General features: G+C 44.2%; 1 protein-coding gene across 1 annotated transcript in view; it reads left to right on the forward strand.

Annotated features, from left to right (window-relative positions):
* LOC115133654 (microtubule-associated protein futsch-like) overlaps window positions 1-16883 on the forward strand; it is a 225581-nt gene that overhangs the window by 125635 nt on the left and 83063 nt on the right. Inside the window, exons 8-13 of the mRNA XM_065021938.1 lie at window positions 768-866; window positions 6385-6483; window positions 6584-6781; window positions 7015-7113; window positions 7808-7906; window positions 8032-8130. Of these exons, the coding sequence (XP_064878010.1) occupies window positions 768-866; window positions 6385-6483; window positions 6584-6781; window positions 7015-7113; window positions 7808-7906; window positions 8032-8130 (693 nt within the window). The remainder of the gene's footprint in view (window positions 1-767; window positions 867-6384; window positions 6484-6583; window positions 6782-7014; window positions 7114-7807; window positions 7907-8031; window positions 8131-16883) is intronic.

A 16883-nucleotide genomic window follows, 5' to 3' on the forward strand; every position in this document is an offset into this window, starting at 1 on the left:
TGATTGAAGAAAGCAATGAGCTCCTTCGGGTCTTTTTAAAAATGGCGGGTGGGGAAGCGAAACCTACTGTGTGATAGTGAAAGGGGGAGATATGTCTAGTTGGGAAACAGCTTTTTTTCACCCCATCTGTCCAACTTATCACCTCTAAAATGTAAATAAAACACTATAAAGAGTTTATATAATGTGTCATTACATACCTGTTTGAAGGTTTGTGTGGAACTTGAATGGGGTTTTTAGGGCGGCTCTAAAGTGATCTTCAGAAGTAAACAGCGGCTGTCGCGGCTTTTGAGCGTCATGATGGCTGCAGTGATGACGCAAAAAATAAATGCATTCAGTTGTACAACTGACCAGGTATCCCCTTTAACCCTGACCCTGTCCTTTTCTTGTTTTTAATCTGCAAGAGAAGCACCACACCTGGTGGAAAGAGGCTGTGTGACACAGAATGAGTTGCATAATGAAGGCTCTACGTTACGTCATGACACGTCACAATTTAACGTACAGCGCCAGAAGGGTCCGTTTTTAAAAACTTTTCTCCAATACTATCGGGCCATTACCATGTCAATCAATGCTTGAATAGAAACTTAGTTCACGCCCCGGATGTTGATGCCAACACAGTCACTACAGTCGCTACATTAGTTTTCATTGCAGCCTCGTTTGAATGCCGCGGTTGCGCAAATTTGAACTGAATGGGGTCAGTCACCGTTACCATTAGTTAATTTATTTATTTCGATTTGAATGTGTCTTCCATTGTGTTCTATGTGTTTCAGAATGGGATCACTCCCCTCCACGTGGCCTCCAAGCGTGGTAACACTAACATGGTGCGCCTCCTACTGGACAGGGGGTCTCAGATCGACGCTAAGACTAGGGTAAGTCCACACACACACACACATGTGTGTGTGTTTGTGTGTGTGTGTGTGTGTGTGTGTGTGTGTGTGTGTACTGTGTGTGTACTGTGTGTGTACTGTGTGTGTGTGTACTGTATAAGTGTGCCCACTGTCAATACTGTATATGGGTGTAGGATGTATTGATCAGTATGAGAGCGGGTCAGTGAGTGTGGACTGTATGTGGGATGTATTGATCAGTATGAGAGAGGGTCAGTGGGTGTGGACTGTATGTGGGATGTATTGATCAGTATGAGAGAGGGTCAGTGAGTGTGGACTGTATGTGGGATGTATTGATCAGTATGAGAGAGGGTCAGTGAGTGTGGACTGTATGTGGGATGTATTGATCAGTATGAGAGAGGGTCAGTGAGTGTGGACTGTATGTGGGATGTATTGATCAGTATGAGAGAGGGTCAGTGAGTGTGGACTGTATGTGGGATGTATTGATCAGTATGAGAGAGGGTCAGTGAGTGTGGACTGTATGTGGGATGTATTGATCAGTATGAGAGAGGGTCAGTGAGTGTGGACTGTATGTGGGATGTATTGATCAGTATGAGAGAGGGTCAGTGAGTGTGGACTGTATGTGGGATGTATTGATCAGTATGAGAGAGGGTCAGTGACTGTGGACTGTATGTGGGATGTATTGATCAGTATGAGAGAGGGTAGGTGACTGTGGACTGTATGTGGGATGTATTGATCAGTATGAGAGAGGGTCAGTGAGTATGTTGGTGTACTGCATAGCTGCTGGATGTGTGTGTGTGTGTGAGTGAGAGCTGCAGATCAATGTATTTACAGCTAGCCCACTAGAGAATAACTTGTTGAGCCTAACGCCCTCCATTTTATCCCGCTGTTATTCCTGTGTCCTTGGCCGTTTTGCTGCTCAGTCAGCTTACTGAATTAATTTAGGGCAAAAACCACTCTCCCTCCTCTCTCAAATCACTCCATCACTATACCTCCATCAATCAATCCATATTTCGTGTCAGAAAACGTCCTTTTTAAAATTATGCGATTGATATTTGTGTCTATTACCAAGGTATTGAATCCTATTATACAACGGGTGGGTCTAGTCCTGAATGCTGATTGGTTAAATCTGCATTTCAGTTGGTGTCTATTCCGCAAGTTACCACTGGCTAAATCTATGACGTTTAAATGCCTATTTACTCTGTTCCATCTGACTCCTGTCATAGGAATTTCATAACCCCCTCGCTCGCTCACTCCCCTCGCTCACTCACTCCCCTCGCTCACTCCCCTCGCTCGCTCACTCCCCTCGCTCGCTCCCCTCGCTCGCTCACTCCAGACAGACTTATCAAGATTCACTTCTGGATTCTTCACCTTGATCCATCACTATTTAGAAGACAGTTCCAGATAATGGAAAACCCAGGAAAACACTCGCTGCCTTATCTAAACATCCCAGAACTAAGTTGAGTCGGTTCAACCATAGGTTAACGATCCTTTCTGCTTACTTAAAACCCACAATCCATTTCCTCCCCAACCTAGCTGGAATGGTATGTATTAATCAGATATAATAAAACAGAGTAGAGTTTAATTATTTATAGTTCTATTTAAAATGTAGATATTGTTTAGTCATTATTCATAAAATTCCTAACATTCCGCAATCCACTGTCTCATCAACCCAGCCAGGCAATTTCTTTTAGAATAACATTTAGTTTTCAACAGTGGTGATTTGTATAAACTTTGTTGTTTGTCTCTCTGACATTTCCAACATTGTTTCAATATTCAAATTCGATCTCCAGCTGTCCCATAGTAATGAACGTGTTGGGAGTCGGGACTAGCCAGACAAATCAAATCACATTTTATTTCATTTATTTCTTTATTTCACCTTTATTTAACCAGGTAGGCAAGTTGAGAACAAGTTCTCATTTACAATTGCGACCTGGTCAAGATAAAGCAAAGCAGTTCAACACATACAACAACACAGAGTTACACATGGAGTAAAACAAACATACAGTCAATAATACAGTAGAAAAATAAGTCTATATACAATGTGAGCAAATGAGGTGAGATAAGGGAGGTAAATGCAAAATAAAAGGCCTGGTGGCAGAGTAAATACAATATAGCAAGTAAAACACTGGAATGGTAGATGTGCAGTGGAAGAATGTGCAAAGTAGAGATAGAAATAATGGGGTGCAAAGGAGCAAAAATAAATAAATAAATAAATGCAGTAGGGGGAGAGGTAGTTGTTTGGGCTAAATTATAGAGTGGCTATGTACAGGTGCAGTAATCTGTGAGCTGCTCTGACAGCTGGTGCTTAAAGCTAGTGAGGGAGATACAGTAAGTGTTTCCAGTTTCAGAGATTTTTGTAGTTTGTTCCAGTCATTGGCAGCAGAGAACTGGAAGGAGAGGTGGCCAAAGGAAGAATTGGGTTTTGGGGGTGACCAGAGAGATATACCTGCTGGAGCGCGTGCTTCAGGTGGGTGCTGCTATGGTGGCCAGCGAGCTGAGATAAGGGGGGACTTTACCTAGCAGGGTCTTGTAGATGACATGAAGCCAGTGGGTTTGGCGACGAGTATGAAGCGAGGGCTAGACAACGAGAGTGTACAGGTTTAAATGTACCGAATACAACAGGTGTAGACTTTACCTTGAAAGTATTACTTACAAGCCCTTAACCAACCATTTTTTAAGAAAATACATATAAAAAAGTAAGAGGTAAGAATAACAAATAATTAAAGAGCAGCAGTAAATAACAATAGCTGTGCTATATACAGGGGGTACCGGTACAGAGCCAATGTGCTGGGGCACCGGTGTAGAGGTAATTGAGGTAATATGTATTAAAGTTATTAAAGTGACTATGCATAGATAATAACAGAGAGTAGCAGCAGCGTAGAAGGGGGTGGGGGGGTCAATGCAAATAGTCTGGGTAGCCATTTGATTAGATGTTCATGAATCTTATGGCTTGCGGGAAGAAGCTGTTTAGAAGCCTCTTGGACCTAGACTTTGGTTGCACTGGTACCGCTTGCCGTGCGGTAGCAGAGGGAACAGTCTATGACTTGGGTGGCTGGAGTCTTTGACAATGTTTAGGGCCTTCCTCTGACACTGCCTGGTATAGAGGTCCTGGATGGCAGGAACCTTGGTCCTGGTGATGTACTGGGCCGTACGCACTACCCTCTGTAGTGCCTTGTCGGAGGCCGAGCAGTTGCCATACCAGGCAGTGATGCTCTCGGTGGTGCAGCTGTAAAACATTTTGAGGATCTGAGGACCCATGCCAAACCTTTTCAGTCTCCTGTGGGGGGGTAGGTTTTGTCGTGCCCTCTTCACGACTGTCTTGGTGTGCTTGGCCCATGTTAGACAGACAGGCAGCGTTTCTCAGCCTGTTGAAATCATGAATCAGCTGGCATCAATTTATGGATATATACAAAGAAATGTCAATTGAAAAAAGGTAAAATGAAATTAATTGCAGCTAGTTTGCAGTCTTTCCAGCTTCAGTTTGAAGTGATTGTGTTTGAGTTGTTGGCTAGCTCCTCTGAACAACAGTGTCCTGATGAGTGAGCACATTTTCTATGCCAGGTGAAATCGTGCCTCATTAGCTCATTGTTATGGATGTATCCAAATAAATGGCACTAGAAAACAGCTTATGCAAATGCAAATGCAGCTACTTTGTTGTTATTCAGGCGGCACTTTTTGACGTGACTAAGTTAGCCATAGTTGGCTTGCTAGCGAGCAAGGGATAAGAACTTTGCCAGCCAGAATGGCAATAGAACATTTCGAACGAATGACTGGGTCGCGTCCGTAGATACAGGACAAAAAGTCTGAACGACTCTTGCAACCGAACCGATAGAACAAACGACCAGCCGGCTTGGGTAGCAAACCTAGATTTGTATCGGGGCTATATCTTGTGGAAGGATGAAATAATATGAATAAATTAATATGGGATGCCCCCCGACACAAACTACTGAAGCATAAATACTGGAGGCTTAGACAGGAAGGGTTGGGAGACACTGTGGCCCCATCCGACGATACCCCCGGACAGGGCCAAACAGGTAGGATATAACCCCACCCACTTTGCCAAAGCACAGCCCCCACACCACTAGAGGGATATCTTCAACCACCAACTTACAATCCTGAGACAAATCAAATCAAATCAAATGTATTTATATAGCCCTTCGTACATCAGCTGATATCTCAAAGTGCTGTACAGAAACCCAGCCTAAAACCCCAAACAGCAAGCAATGCAGGTGTAGAAGCATGGCCAAGACAAGGCCGAGTATAGCCCACAAGATCTCCGCCATGGCACAACCCAAGGGGGGATTATGTGATTAGAACGAACATAATATCATCATGTTGGTATAGGGTACCCTATTCCCTATATGGTGCACAACTATAGACCAGGAACCAATGGCACCCTATTCCCTATATAGTGCACTACTTTTGACCAGGATCCATATGGTTCTGCTTAAAAGTAGTGCAACTGTATAGGGAATAGGGTGCCATTTGGGACGAATCCGAGGCTATAGCACAGCTGTGTAATTGCAACAGATGGATCAGTGTGGGTATCAGTTATCACATTCTCCACTATAATATTCTGCGATAACAGTCTGTTTAATCACCATCATAACTCCACTATAATATTCTGCGATAACAGTTTAATCAGGAAAACCTCTGTACTGGCTGGCAGATTGGATAATAGAATAAAGCCTGTGTGTGTTTACTTGTAAACAACCTCCACAACAACAACAACAACAACTAAACCCTCACCTAACAGCAGGTCCGTCCTCGTGTTTTATTACACAGCTGATTTGAGGGAGACAGGGGATACTGTGTTCGTTCTGCCTGTTGGATCTTCACTGTTTCACATGGTCATGTATTTAACTAAGCATTTGGTCCACTGCTGATAGACATCTACCAAGATACTCAGAGGACGCGAGTAATGTAAGTCCGCTGTGGATCAACGAGCTTCAGTCTGCAGTGTATTCACCAGGGAATGGAACCAACACCCCTTAGATGGACATGTCATCAGTGCTGTGACCTAACCACTAGGCTACCTGGGGCGGCAGGTAACCTAGTGGTTAAAGTGTTGGACTAGTAACCGAAAGTTTGCAAGATTGAATCCCCGAGCTGACAAAGTAAAAATCTGTCGTTCTGCCCCCGAACAAGGCAGTTAACCCACTGTTCGCGGGCCGTCATTGAAAATAAAAATGTTTCCTTAACTGACTTGCTTAAATAAAGGTTCAATAATAAATAAATAAAATATACTACCACTGGTGACCTTGAGCTGTGTGTGTGTGTGTGTGTGTGTGTGTGTGTGTGTGTGTGTGTGTGTGTGTGTGTGTGTGTGTGTGTGTCCTTGTCACCTTAATTGGGGAGGATGGGCTTGTGGTAATAGCTGGAGTGGAATAGATGGAATGGTATTAAATACATCAAACATGGTTTGATACTATTCCATTCGCTCTGTTTCAGACATTATTATGAGCTTGTCCTCCCCTCAGCAGCCTCCACTGGTACTGCATGTATGACACGTATGGATCTGTGTGTGTGTTCTCTACAGGACGGCCTCACACCTCTACACTGTGCAGCCAGGAGTGGACATGACCCAGCAGTGGAGCTACTGCTGGAGAGAGGAGCACCCATGCTGGCCAGGACCAAGGTACACACACACACACACACACACACACACACACACACACACACACACACACACACACACTCTCTCTCTCTCTCTGACAATCTTCTTTCTCTCTCTGTAGAACGGTCTGTCTCCTCTCCACATGTCGTCTCAGGGTGACCACGTTGAGTGTGTCAAGCACCTGCTGCAGCACAAGGCGCCTGTTGATGATGTCACACTGGACTACCTGACTGCGCTGCATGTCGCCGCCCACTGCGGTCACTACAGAGTCACCAAGCTGCTGCTGGACAAGAGAGCCAACCCCAACGCTAGAGCACTGGTAATACCAAACGCTCTTATACCCACTAATACAATGACTGTCATTACAAGGACTATTACTGCAGGCCAATATGGTTCCTGGCCATTTTGACAATTTTGTCTCAAAGAGACAGAACAAAGTGTTGGAGTGAAAATAAGATGGCCTCTCATGTATGTCTCAACATGTCAACGTGTCCCTACATGTGTATGTAGGTGTGTTTCATACATCATGTGTCTGGTGTGTGTGTCTGTCAGAATGGTTTCACCCCGCTGCATATCGCCTGTAAGAAGAACCGAGTGAAGGTGATGGAGCTGCTGGTTAAGTATGGAGCATCTATCCAGGCCATCACAGAGGTAGGAGACTGTGGTCAGTCTGGCCACTTCAGATATGTGTTTTACAACTGTTTTCATTACAACAAGCTTGGCAATATACACACACAAGTACAACTACACCAGATTACACTATTTACCATGCATCCACACACCCCTTTACTCTTCAACACTGTTCATGTACAGTCCTGTTGATGTAATGTCTTGTTGACTTGTGTTTTGACCAGAACTGGCTTCACATGCATGAACAGTAATAATACTTTGTAATGATGAAACTCCCTCCCTCCCTCCCTCCCTCTCTCCCTGTCTCCCTCCCTCCCTGTCTCCCTCCCTCCCTGTCTCCCTCTGTCTCCCTCTCTGTCTCCCTCTCTGTCTCTCCCTCCCTCTCTGTCTCTCTCCCTCTCTGTCTCTCTCTGTCTCTCCCTCCCTCTCTGTCTCTCTCCCTCTCTGTCTCTCTCTGTCTCTCCCTCCCTCTCTGTCTCTCTCCCTCTCTGTCTCTCTCTGTCTCTCCCTCCCTCTCTGTCTCTCTCCCTCTCTGTCTCTCTCTGTCTCTCTCTATCTCCCTCCCTCCCTCTCTCTGTCTCTCTGTCTCCTCTCCCTCCCTCCCTCTCTGTCTCTCTCTCTCTCCCTCCCTCCCTCTCTGTCTCTCTGTCTCCCTCCCTCCCTCCCTCCCTCCCTCCCTCCCTCCCTCCCTCTCTATCTCCATCCCTCCCTCCAGTCTGGCCTGACTCCCGTTCACGTAGCAGCTTTCATGGGTCACCTCAACATCGTCCTGCTGCTGCTACAGAACGGAGCCTCGCCTGACGTTAGCAACATTGTGAGTGATGGGGGTTAACATCAGGACTGTGTGTGTGTGTGTGTGTGTGTGTGTGTGTGTGTGTGTGTGTGTGTGCATTTGTGCACGTGTATGCTTCTCCTGATTCAAGTGTGTGTTGTGTGCAGCGTGGGGAGACTGCTCTACACATGGCATCCAGGGCAGGACAGGTGGAGGTGGTGCGCTGTCTGCTGAGGAACGGAGCCATGGTGGACGCTAGAGCCAGGGTAACACATTATCACAATACACACAACTCACCACTCCACTCACACTCAGTACTACTCTACTCTCCACTCTGCTCCATACTCTACTCAATACTCTACTCTCTACTCTGCTCTATACTCTACTCCACCCTATACTCTACTCTCTACTCTGCTCTATACTCTACTCTATACTCTACTCTACCCTATACTCTACTCTCCACTCTGCTCCATACTCTACTCTCTACTCTGCTCTATACTCTACCCTATACTCTATACTCTGCTCCATACTCTACTCTCTACTCTGCTCTATACTCTACCCTATACTCTAATCTCTACTCTACTCTATACTCTACTCTCTACTCTGCTCTATACTCTACCCTATACTCTACTCTACTCTCTACTCTACTCTATACTCTACCCTATACTCTACTCTATACTCTGCTCCATACTCTACTCTCTACTCTGCTCTATACTCTACTCTATACTCTACTCTCTACTCTGCTCTCTACTCTGCACTATACTCTGCTCTATACTCTACCCTATACTCTACTCTGCTCTATACTCTACTCTATACTCTACTCTACTCTATTCTATACTCTACTCTCTACTCTGCTCTATACTCTACCCTATACTCTACTCTGCTCTATACTCTACTCCACCCTATACTCTACTCTCTACTCTGCTCTATACTCTACCCTATACTCTATACTCTGCTCCATACTCTACTCTATTCTCCACTCTACCCTATAATCTACTCTCCACTCTGCTCCATACTCTACCCTATACTCTGCTCCATACTCTACTCTATACTCTACTCCACCCTATACTCTACTCTCCACTCTGCTCCATACTCTACTCTATACTCTACTCTCTACTCTGCTCTATACTCTACTCCACCCTATACTCTACTCTCTACTCTGCTCTATACTCTACCCTATACTCTATACTCTACTCTACCCTATACTCTACTCTCCACTCTGCTCCATACTCTACTCTATACTCTACTCTCTACTCTGCTCTATACTCTACCCTATACTCTATACTCTACTCTACCCTATACTCTACTCTCCACTCTGCTCCATACTCTACTCTCTACTCTACTCTATACTCCACTCTATACTCTACCCTATACTCTATACTCTGCTCCATACTCTACTCTATACTCTACTCTCTACTCTGCTCTATACTCCACTCTATACTCTACTCTCTACTCCACTCTATACTCTACCCTATACTCTGCTACATACTCTACTCTATACTCTACTCTATACTCAACTCTCTACTCCACTCTATACTCTGCTCCATACTCTACTCTACTCTCTACTCTGCTCTATACTCTACCCTATACTCTACTCCACCCTATACTCTACTCTACTCTCTACTCTGCTCTACCCTATACTCTACTCTCCACTCTGCTCCATACTCTACTCTATACTCTACCCTATACGCTATACTCTGCTCCATACTCTACTCTATACTCTACTCTGCTCTATACTCTACTCCACTCTATACTCTACTCTCTACTCTGCTCTATACTCCACTCTATACTCCACTCTATACTCTGCTCCATACTCTACTCTATACTCTACTCTACCCTATACTATACACTACACGCTATACTCTATACTATACTCTCCTCTACCCTATACTCTACTCTACCCTATACTCTACTCTATACTCTGTGCTATACTCTATACTCTACTATACCCTATACTATATTATTATATACTCTACTCTATACTCTACTCTATGCTCTACTCTATACTTTATACTCAACTCTATACTCCACTTTATACTCTACTCTATACTATACTCTACTCTATACACTCTACTCTTTACACTCTACTCTACCCTATACTCTACTCTATACCCTACTCTATACTCTACTCTATACTCTACTCTATACGCTATACTATACTCTACCCTATACTATATTATATACTCTATACTCTACTCTATACTTTATACTCAACTCTATACTCCACTTTATACTCTACTCTATACTATACTCTACACTCTACTCTATACTCTACTCTATACTCTACTCTTTACACTCTATACTCTACTCTACCCTATACTCTACTCTATACTCTACTCTATACTCTACTCTATACTCTACCCTATACTATACTCTATACTCTACTCAATACTATACTCTATACTCTACTCTACCCTATACTTTAATCTATTCTCTTCTCCGCTCTATACTCCACTTTATTTTTTTATATTTTTTATTTCACCTTTATTTAACCAGGTAGGCTAGTTGAGAACAAGTTCTCATTTGCAACTGCGACCTGGCCAAGATAAAGCATAGCAGTGTGAACAGACAACACATAGTTACACATGGAGTAAACAATTAACAAGTCAATAACACAGTAGAAGAAAAGGGGTCTATGTACAATGTGTGCAAAAGGCATGAGGAGGTAGGCGAATAATTACAATATTGCAGATTAACACTGGAGTGATAAATGATCAGATGATCATGTACAGGTAGAGATATTGGTGTGCAAAAGAGCAGAAAAGTAAATAAATAAAAACTGTGGGGATTAGGTAGGTGAAAATGGGTGGGCTGTTTACCAATAGATTATGTACAGCTGCAGCGATCGGTTAGCTGCTCAGATAGCAGATGTTTGAAGTTGGTGAGGGAGATGAAAGTCTCCAACTTCAGCGATTTTTGCAATTCGCTCCAGTCACAGGCAGCAGAGTACTGGAACGAAAGGCGGCCGAATGAGGTGTTGGCTTTAGGGACGATCAGTGAGATACACCTGCTGGAGCGCGTGCTACGGATGGGTGTTGCCATCGTGACCAGTGAACTGAGATAAGGCGGAGCTTTACCTAGCATGGCCTTGTAGATGACCTGGAGCCAGTGGGTCTGGCGACGAATATGTAGCGAGGGCCAGCCGACTAGAGCATACAAGTCGCAGTGGTGGGTAGTATAAGGTGCTTTAGTGACAAAACTGATGGCACTGTGATAAACTGCATCCAGTTTGCTGAGTAGAGTGTTGGAAGCAATTTTGTAGATGACATCGCCGAAGTCGAGGATCGGTAGGATAGTCAGTTTTACTAGGGTAAGCTTGGCAGCGTGAGTGAAGGAGGCTTTGTTGCGGAATAGAAAGCCGACTCTTGATTTGATTTTCAATTGGAGATGTTTGATATGGGTCTGGAAGGAGAGTTTGCAGTCTAGCCAGACACCTAGGTACTTATAGGTGTCCACATATTCAAGGTCGGAACCATCCAGTGTGGTGATGCTAGTCGGGCATGCGGGTGCAGGCAGCGATCGGTTGAAAAGCATGCATTTGGTTTTACTAGCGTTTAAGAGCAGTTGGAGGCCACGGAAGGAGTGTTGTATGGCATTGAAGCTCGTTTGGAGGTTAGATAGCACAGTGTCCAAAGACGGGCCGAAAGTATATAGAATGGTGTCGTCTGCGTAGAGGTGGATCAGGGAATCGCCCGCAGCAAGAGCAACATCATTGATATATACAGAGAAAAGAGTCGGCCCGAGAATTGAACCCTGTGGCACCCCCATAGAGACTGCCAGAGGACCGGACAGCATGCCCTCCGATTTGACACACTGAACTCTGTCTGCAAAGTAATTGGTGAACCAGGCAAGGCAGTCATCCGAAAAACCGAGGCTACTGAGTCTGCCGATAAGAATATGGTGATTGACAGAGTCGAAAGCCTTGGCAAGGTCGATGAAGACGGCTGCACAGTACTGTCTTTTATCGATGGCGGTTATGATGTCGTTTAGTACCTTGAGTGTGGCTGAGGTGCACCCGTGACCGGCTCGGAAACCAGATTGCACAGCGGAGAAGGTACGGTGGGATTCGAGATGGTCAGTGACCTGTTTGTTGACTTGGCTTTCGAAGACCTTAGATCAGGGGTGGGCAAACTTTTTGACTCGCGGGCCACAATGGGTTCTAAAATTTGACAGAGGGGCCGGGCCAGGAGCATTTGGAGGGAGTGTTTGGGCCGGATATACTAAAGCATTAAATGTAGTGTGTGCAAACCTCATAGCACAGTAAGAACACTTACAACCCAATTTATTAACTGTCTTTCAAATGTGAAAAATAGCCCTTATCAGTTAATAAATTTGTCTCAAGGAATATGCAAGATATGGCATTTACATACTATTTCGCAGATACTGGGAGGAGGAAATGTAAATAGATTAAAATAACATACGCACTGTGATTTATCAAGATTGCGTCTGTTTTTAATATGTTTCAATGGAAGGTGCAAAGTTAAAGAAATCAACATTTATTGAAAAATTGAATCACTTTCAACATTCAAAACATATTATTACACAACGAAATATTCAAGCTCAATAATATCTACTTGTGTTAAACTCCGCAAAATCATGGATGGATTGTCCTGACCGCGCGCTCTACAAACTCGCCACGGACGCCCTCGCCTTCACGCGCAAACAGTACACGTGTATCGTTGCCAAGCACACAGACATAGGCTGTATTAAATATCCTACCTGCAGCTGAAAATTTTAATTTAAATTAAGAGCGATGTGCGGCGTGTTAATTAAGCTACTGTACCGCTGCTGTGCGTAAATGCGCATTGCTCTTAATTAAAAGACGCACTTCCAAACTTTCCATATGCATTTTTTCATAACACAGCAGAAAAACTCACCATTTCAGTGGGAACAGTGTTGTTGGTCTCCCTTTTTTGCCAGTGCATCAAAGTCTGGAGTTAGTTTTGTTGTGGCAATTCTCAGGACAGATCTGAGGTGTTGGTCAGTTAACTTGGATCTGTGATGGGCTTTGTTGATTTTCATGACGCTAAACGTCTGCTCACACACGTAGCCGCCCGTTCTTGTGTTGACTGCTTGCTAGCATAGTTTGCATACTTCGTGGCAAAGTGACGGCTGATATTGTACTCTTTGAAAACCGCAACAGCTTCTTGGCATATCAGACATACAGCCGTTGATCGGACTTCAGTGAAGAAGTATTTTGTTGTCCACTCCTTATTAAACACTCGGCATTCGCTGTCCACTTTCCTTCTCTTTGGTCCGCTCATTTTCACAGAAGGGCTTAATGGTGACGTGAAACGAAGTCAAAATTAAAGTGAAATAAAGAGAAATACGCACCACTCCAACAACGGTCAATGTGTTTTGAGTGCGCCATCTATTGGGGAAACGTGGGCATTGCAGGGAAAGGGGAAAAAAGGAGGTTTTTACTATAATTTGGACAAGTTTGGCGGGCCGGATTAAAAAGCCTAACGGGCCGTATGTGGCCCGCGGGCCGTAGTTTGCCCATGTCTGCCTTAGATAGACAGGGCAGAATGGATATAGGTCTGTAACAGTTTGGGTCCAGGGTGTCTCCCCCTTTGAAGAGGGGGATGACTGCGGCAGCTTTCCAATCCTTGGGGATCTCAGACGATATGAAAGATAGGTTGAACAGGCTGGTAATAGGGGTTGCGACAATGGCGGCGGATAGTTTCAGAAATAGAGGGTCCAGATTGTCAAGCACAGCTGATTTATACGGGTCCAGGTTTTGCAGCTCTTTCAGAACATCTGCTATCTGGATTTGGGTAAAGGAGAACCTGGAGAGGCTTGGGCGAGGAGCTGCAGGGGGGCCGGAGCTGTTGGCCGAGGTAGGAGTAGCCAGGCGGAAGGCATGGCCAGCCGTTGAGAAATGCTTGTTGAAGTTTTCGATAATCATGGATTTGTCGGTGGTGACCGTGTTCCCTAGCCTCAGTGCAGTGGGCAGCTGGGAGGAGGTGCTCTTGTTCTCCATGGACTTCACAGTGTCCCAGAACTTTTTGGAGTTGGAGCTACAGGATGCAAACTTCTGCCTGAAGAAGCTGGCCTTAGCTTTCCTGACTGACTGCGTGTATTGGTTCCTGACTTCCCTGAACAGTTGCATATCGCGGGGACTGTTCGATGCTATTGCAGTCCGCCACAGGATGTTTTTGTGCTGGTCGAGGGCAGTCAGGTCTGGAGTGAACCAAGGGCTATATCTGTTCTTAGTTCTGCATTTTTTGAACGGAGCATGCTTATCTAAAATGGTGAGGAAGTTACTCTTAAAGAATGACCAGGCATCCTCAACTGACGGGATGAGGTCAATGTCCTTCCAGGATACCCGGGCCAGGTCGATTAGAAAGGCCTGCTCACAGAAGTGTTTTAGGGAGCGTTTGACAGTGATGAGGGGTGGTCGTTTGACTGCGGCACCGTAGCGGATACAGGCAATGAGGCAGTGGTCGCTGAGATCCTGGTTTAAGACAGCGGAGGTGTATTTGGAGGGCCAGTTGGTCAGGATGACGTCTATGAGGGTGCCCTTGCTTACAGAGTTAGGGTTGTACCTGGTGGGTTCCTTGATGATTTGTGTGAGATACTCTACTCTATACTATACTCTACCCTATACTCTACACTCTACTCTATACTATACTCTACTCTATACTCTACTCTTTATACTCTATACTATACTCTATACTCTACCCTATACTTTACTCTATACTCTATTCTCTTCTCCGCTCTATACTCTACACTCAACTCTATACTCCACTTTATACTCTACCCTATACTCTACCCTATACTCTACTCTATACTCTACTCTATACTATACTCTATACTCTACTCTACCCTATACTATACTCTATACTATACTCTACCCTATGCTCTACTCTATATTATACTCTATACTATACTCTATACTCTACTCTACCCTATACTTTACTCTATACTCTACTCTCTTCTCCGCTCTATACTCTACACTCAACTCTATACTCCACTTTATACTCTACTCTATACTCTATACTCTACTCTACCCTATACTCAACTATATACTCCGCTCAATACTATACTATATACTCTATACTCTACTCTACCCTATACTTTACTCTATTCTCTTCTCCGCTCTATACTCCACTTTATACTCTACTCTATACTATACTCTACCCTATACTTTACTCTACCCTATACTCTACTCTACCCTATACTTTACTCTATACTCTTCTCCGCTCTATACTCTACACTCAACTCTATACTCCACCCTATACTCTACCCTATACTCTACTCTATACTATACTCTATACTCTACTCTACCCTATACTATACTCTATACTATACTCTACCCTATGCTCTACTCTATACTATACTCTATACTCTACTCTACCCTATACTCTACCCTATACTCTACTCTATACTATACTCTATACTCTACTCTACCCTATACTATACTCTATACTATACTCTACCCTATACTCCACTTTATACTCTACTCTATACTCTACTCTACCCTATACTCAACTCTATACTCCACTCTATACTATACTATATACTCTATACTATACTCTACCCTATACTCAACTCTATACTCCACTCTATACTATACTATATACTCTATACTCTACTCTACTCTATACTCTATATTCTACTCTATACTCTACTCGTTACACGCTATACTCTACTCTATACTATACTCTACTCTATACTCTACTCTTTACACTCTATACTATACTCTATACTCTACTCTACCCTATACTTTACTCTATACTCTATTCTCTTCTCCGCTCTATACTCTACACTCAACTCTATACTCCACCCTATACTCTACCCTATACTCTACTCTATACTATACTCTATACTCTACTCTACACTATACTATACTCTATACTATACTCTACCCTATGCTCTACTCTATACTATACTCTATAGTCTACTCTACCCTATACTTTACTCTATACTCTACTCTCTTCTCCGCTCTATACTCTACACTCAACTCTATACTCCACTTTATACTCTACTCTATACTCTATACTCTACTCTACCCTATACTCAACTCTATACTCCACTCTATACTATACTATATACTCTATACTATACTCTACCCTATACTCAACTCTATACTCAAATGTCAAATTTATTTATTTATATAGCCCTTCGTACATCAGCTGATATCTCAAAGTGCTGTACAGAAACCCAGCCTAAAACCCCAAACAGCAAACAATGCAGGTGTAAAAGCACGGTGGCTAGGAAAAACTCCCTAGAAAGGCCAAAACCTAGGAAGAAACCTAGAGAGGAACCAGGCTATGTGGGGTGGCCAGTCCTCTTCTGGCTGTGCCGGGTAGAGATTATAACAGAACATGACCAAGATGTTCAAATGTTCATAAATGACCAGCATGGTCGAATAATAATAAGGCAGAACAGTTGAAACTGGAGCAGCAGCACAGTCAGGTGGACTGGGGACAGCAAGGAGTCATCATGTCAGGTAGTCCTGGGGCACGGTCCTAGGGCTCAGGTCCTCCGAGAGAGAGAAAGAAAGAGAGAATTAGAGAGAGCATATGTGGGGTGGCCAGTCCTCTTCTGGCTGTGCCGGGTGGAGATTATAACAGAACGTGGCCAAGATGTTCAAATGTTCATAAATGACCAGCATGGTTGAATAATAGTAAGGCAGAACAGTTGAAACTGGAGCAGCAGCATGGCCAGGTGGACTGGGGACAGCAAGGAGTCATCATGTCAGGTAGTCCTGGGACATGGTCCTAGGGCCCAGGCCAGTTGAAACTGGAGCAGCAGCATGGCCAGGTGGACTGGGGACAGCAAGGAGTCATCATGTCAGGTAGTCCTGGGGCATGGTCCTAGGGCTCAGGTCCTCCGAGAGAGAGAAAGAAAGAGAGAAGGAGAGAATTAGAGAACGCACACTTAGATTCACACAGGACACCGAATAGGACAGGAGAAGTACTCCAGATATAACAAACTGACCCTAGCCCCGACACATAAACTACTGCAGCATAAATACTGGAGGCTGAGACAGGAGGGGTCAGGAGACACTGTG

Source organism: Oncorhynchus nerka, linkage group LG8, assembly GCF_034236695.1.
Source record: "Oncorhynchus nerka isolate Pitt River linkage group LG8, Oner_Uvic_2.0, whole genome shotgun sequence".
Lineage (NCBI taxonomy): Eukaryota > Metazoa > Chordata > Actinopteri > Salmoniformes > Salmonidae > Oncorhynchus > Oncorhynchus nerka.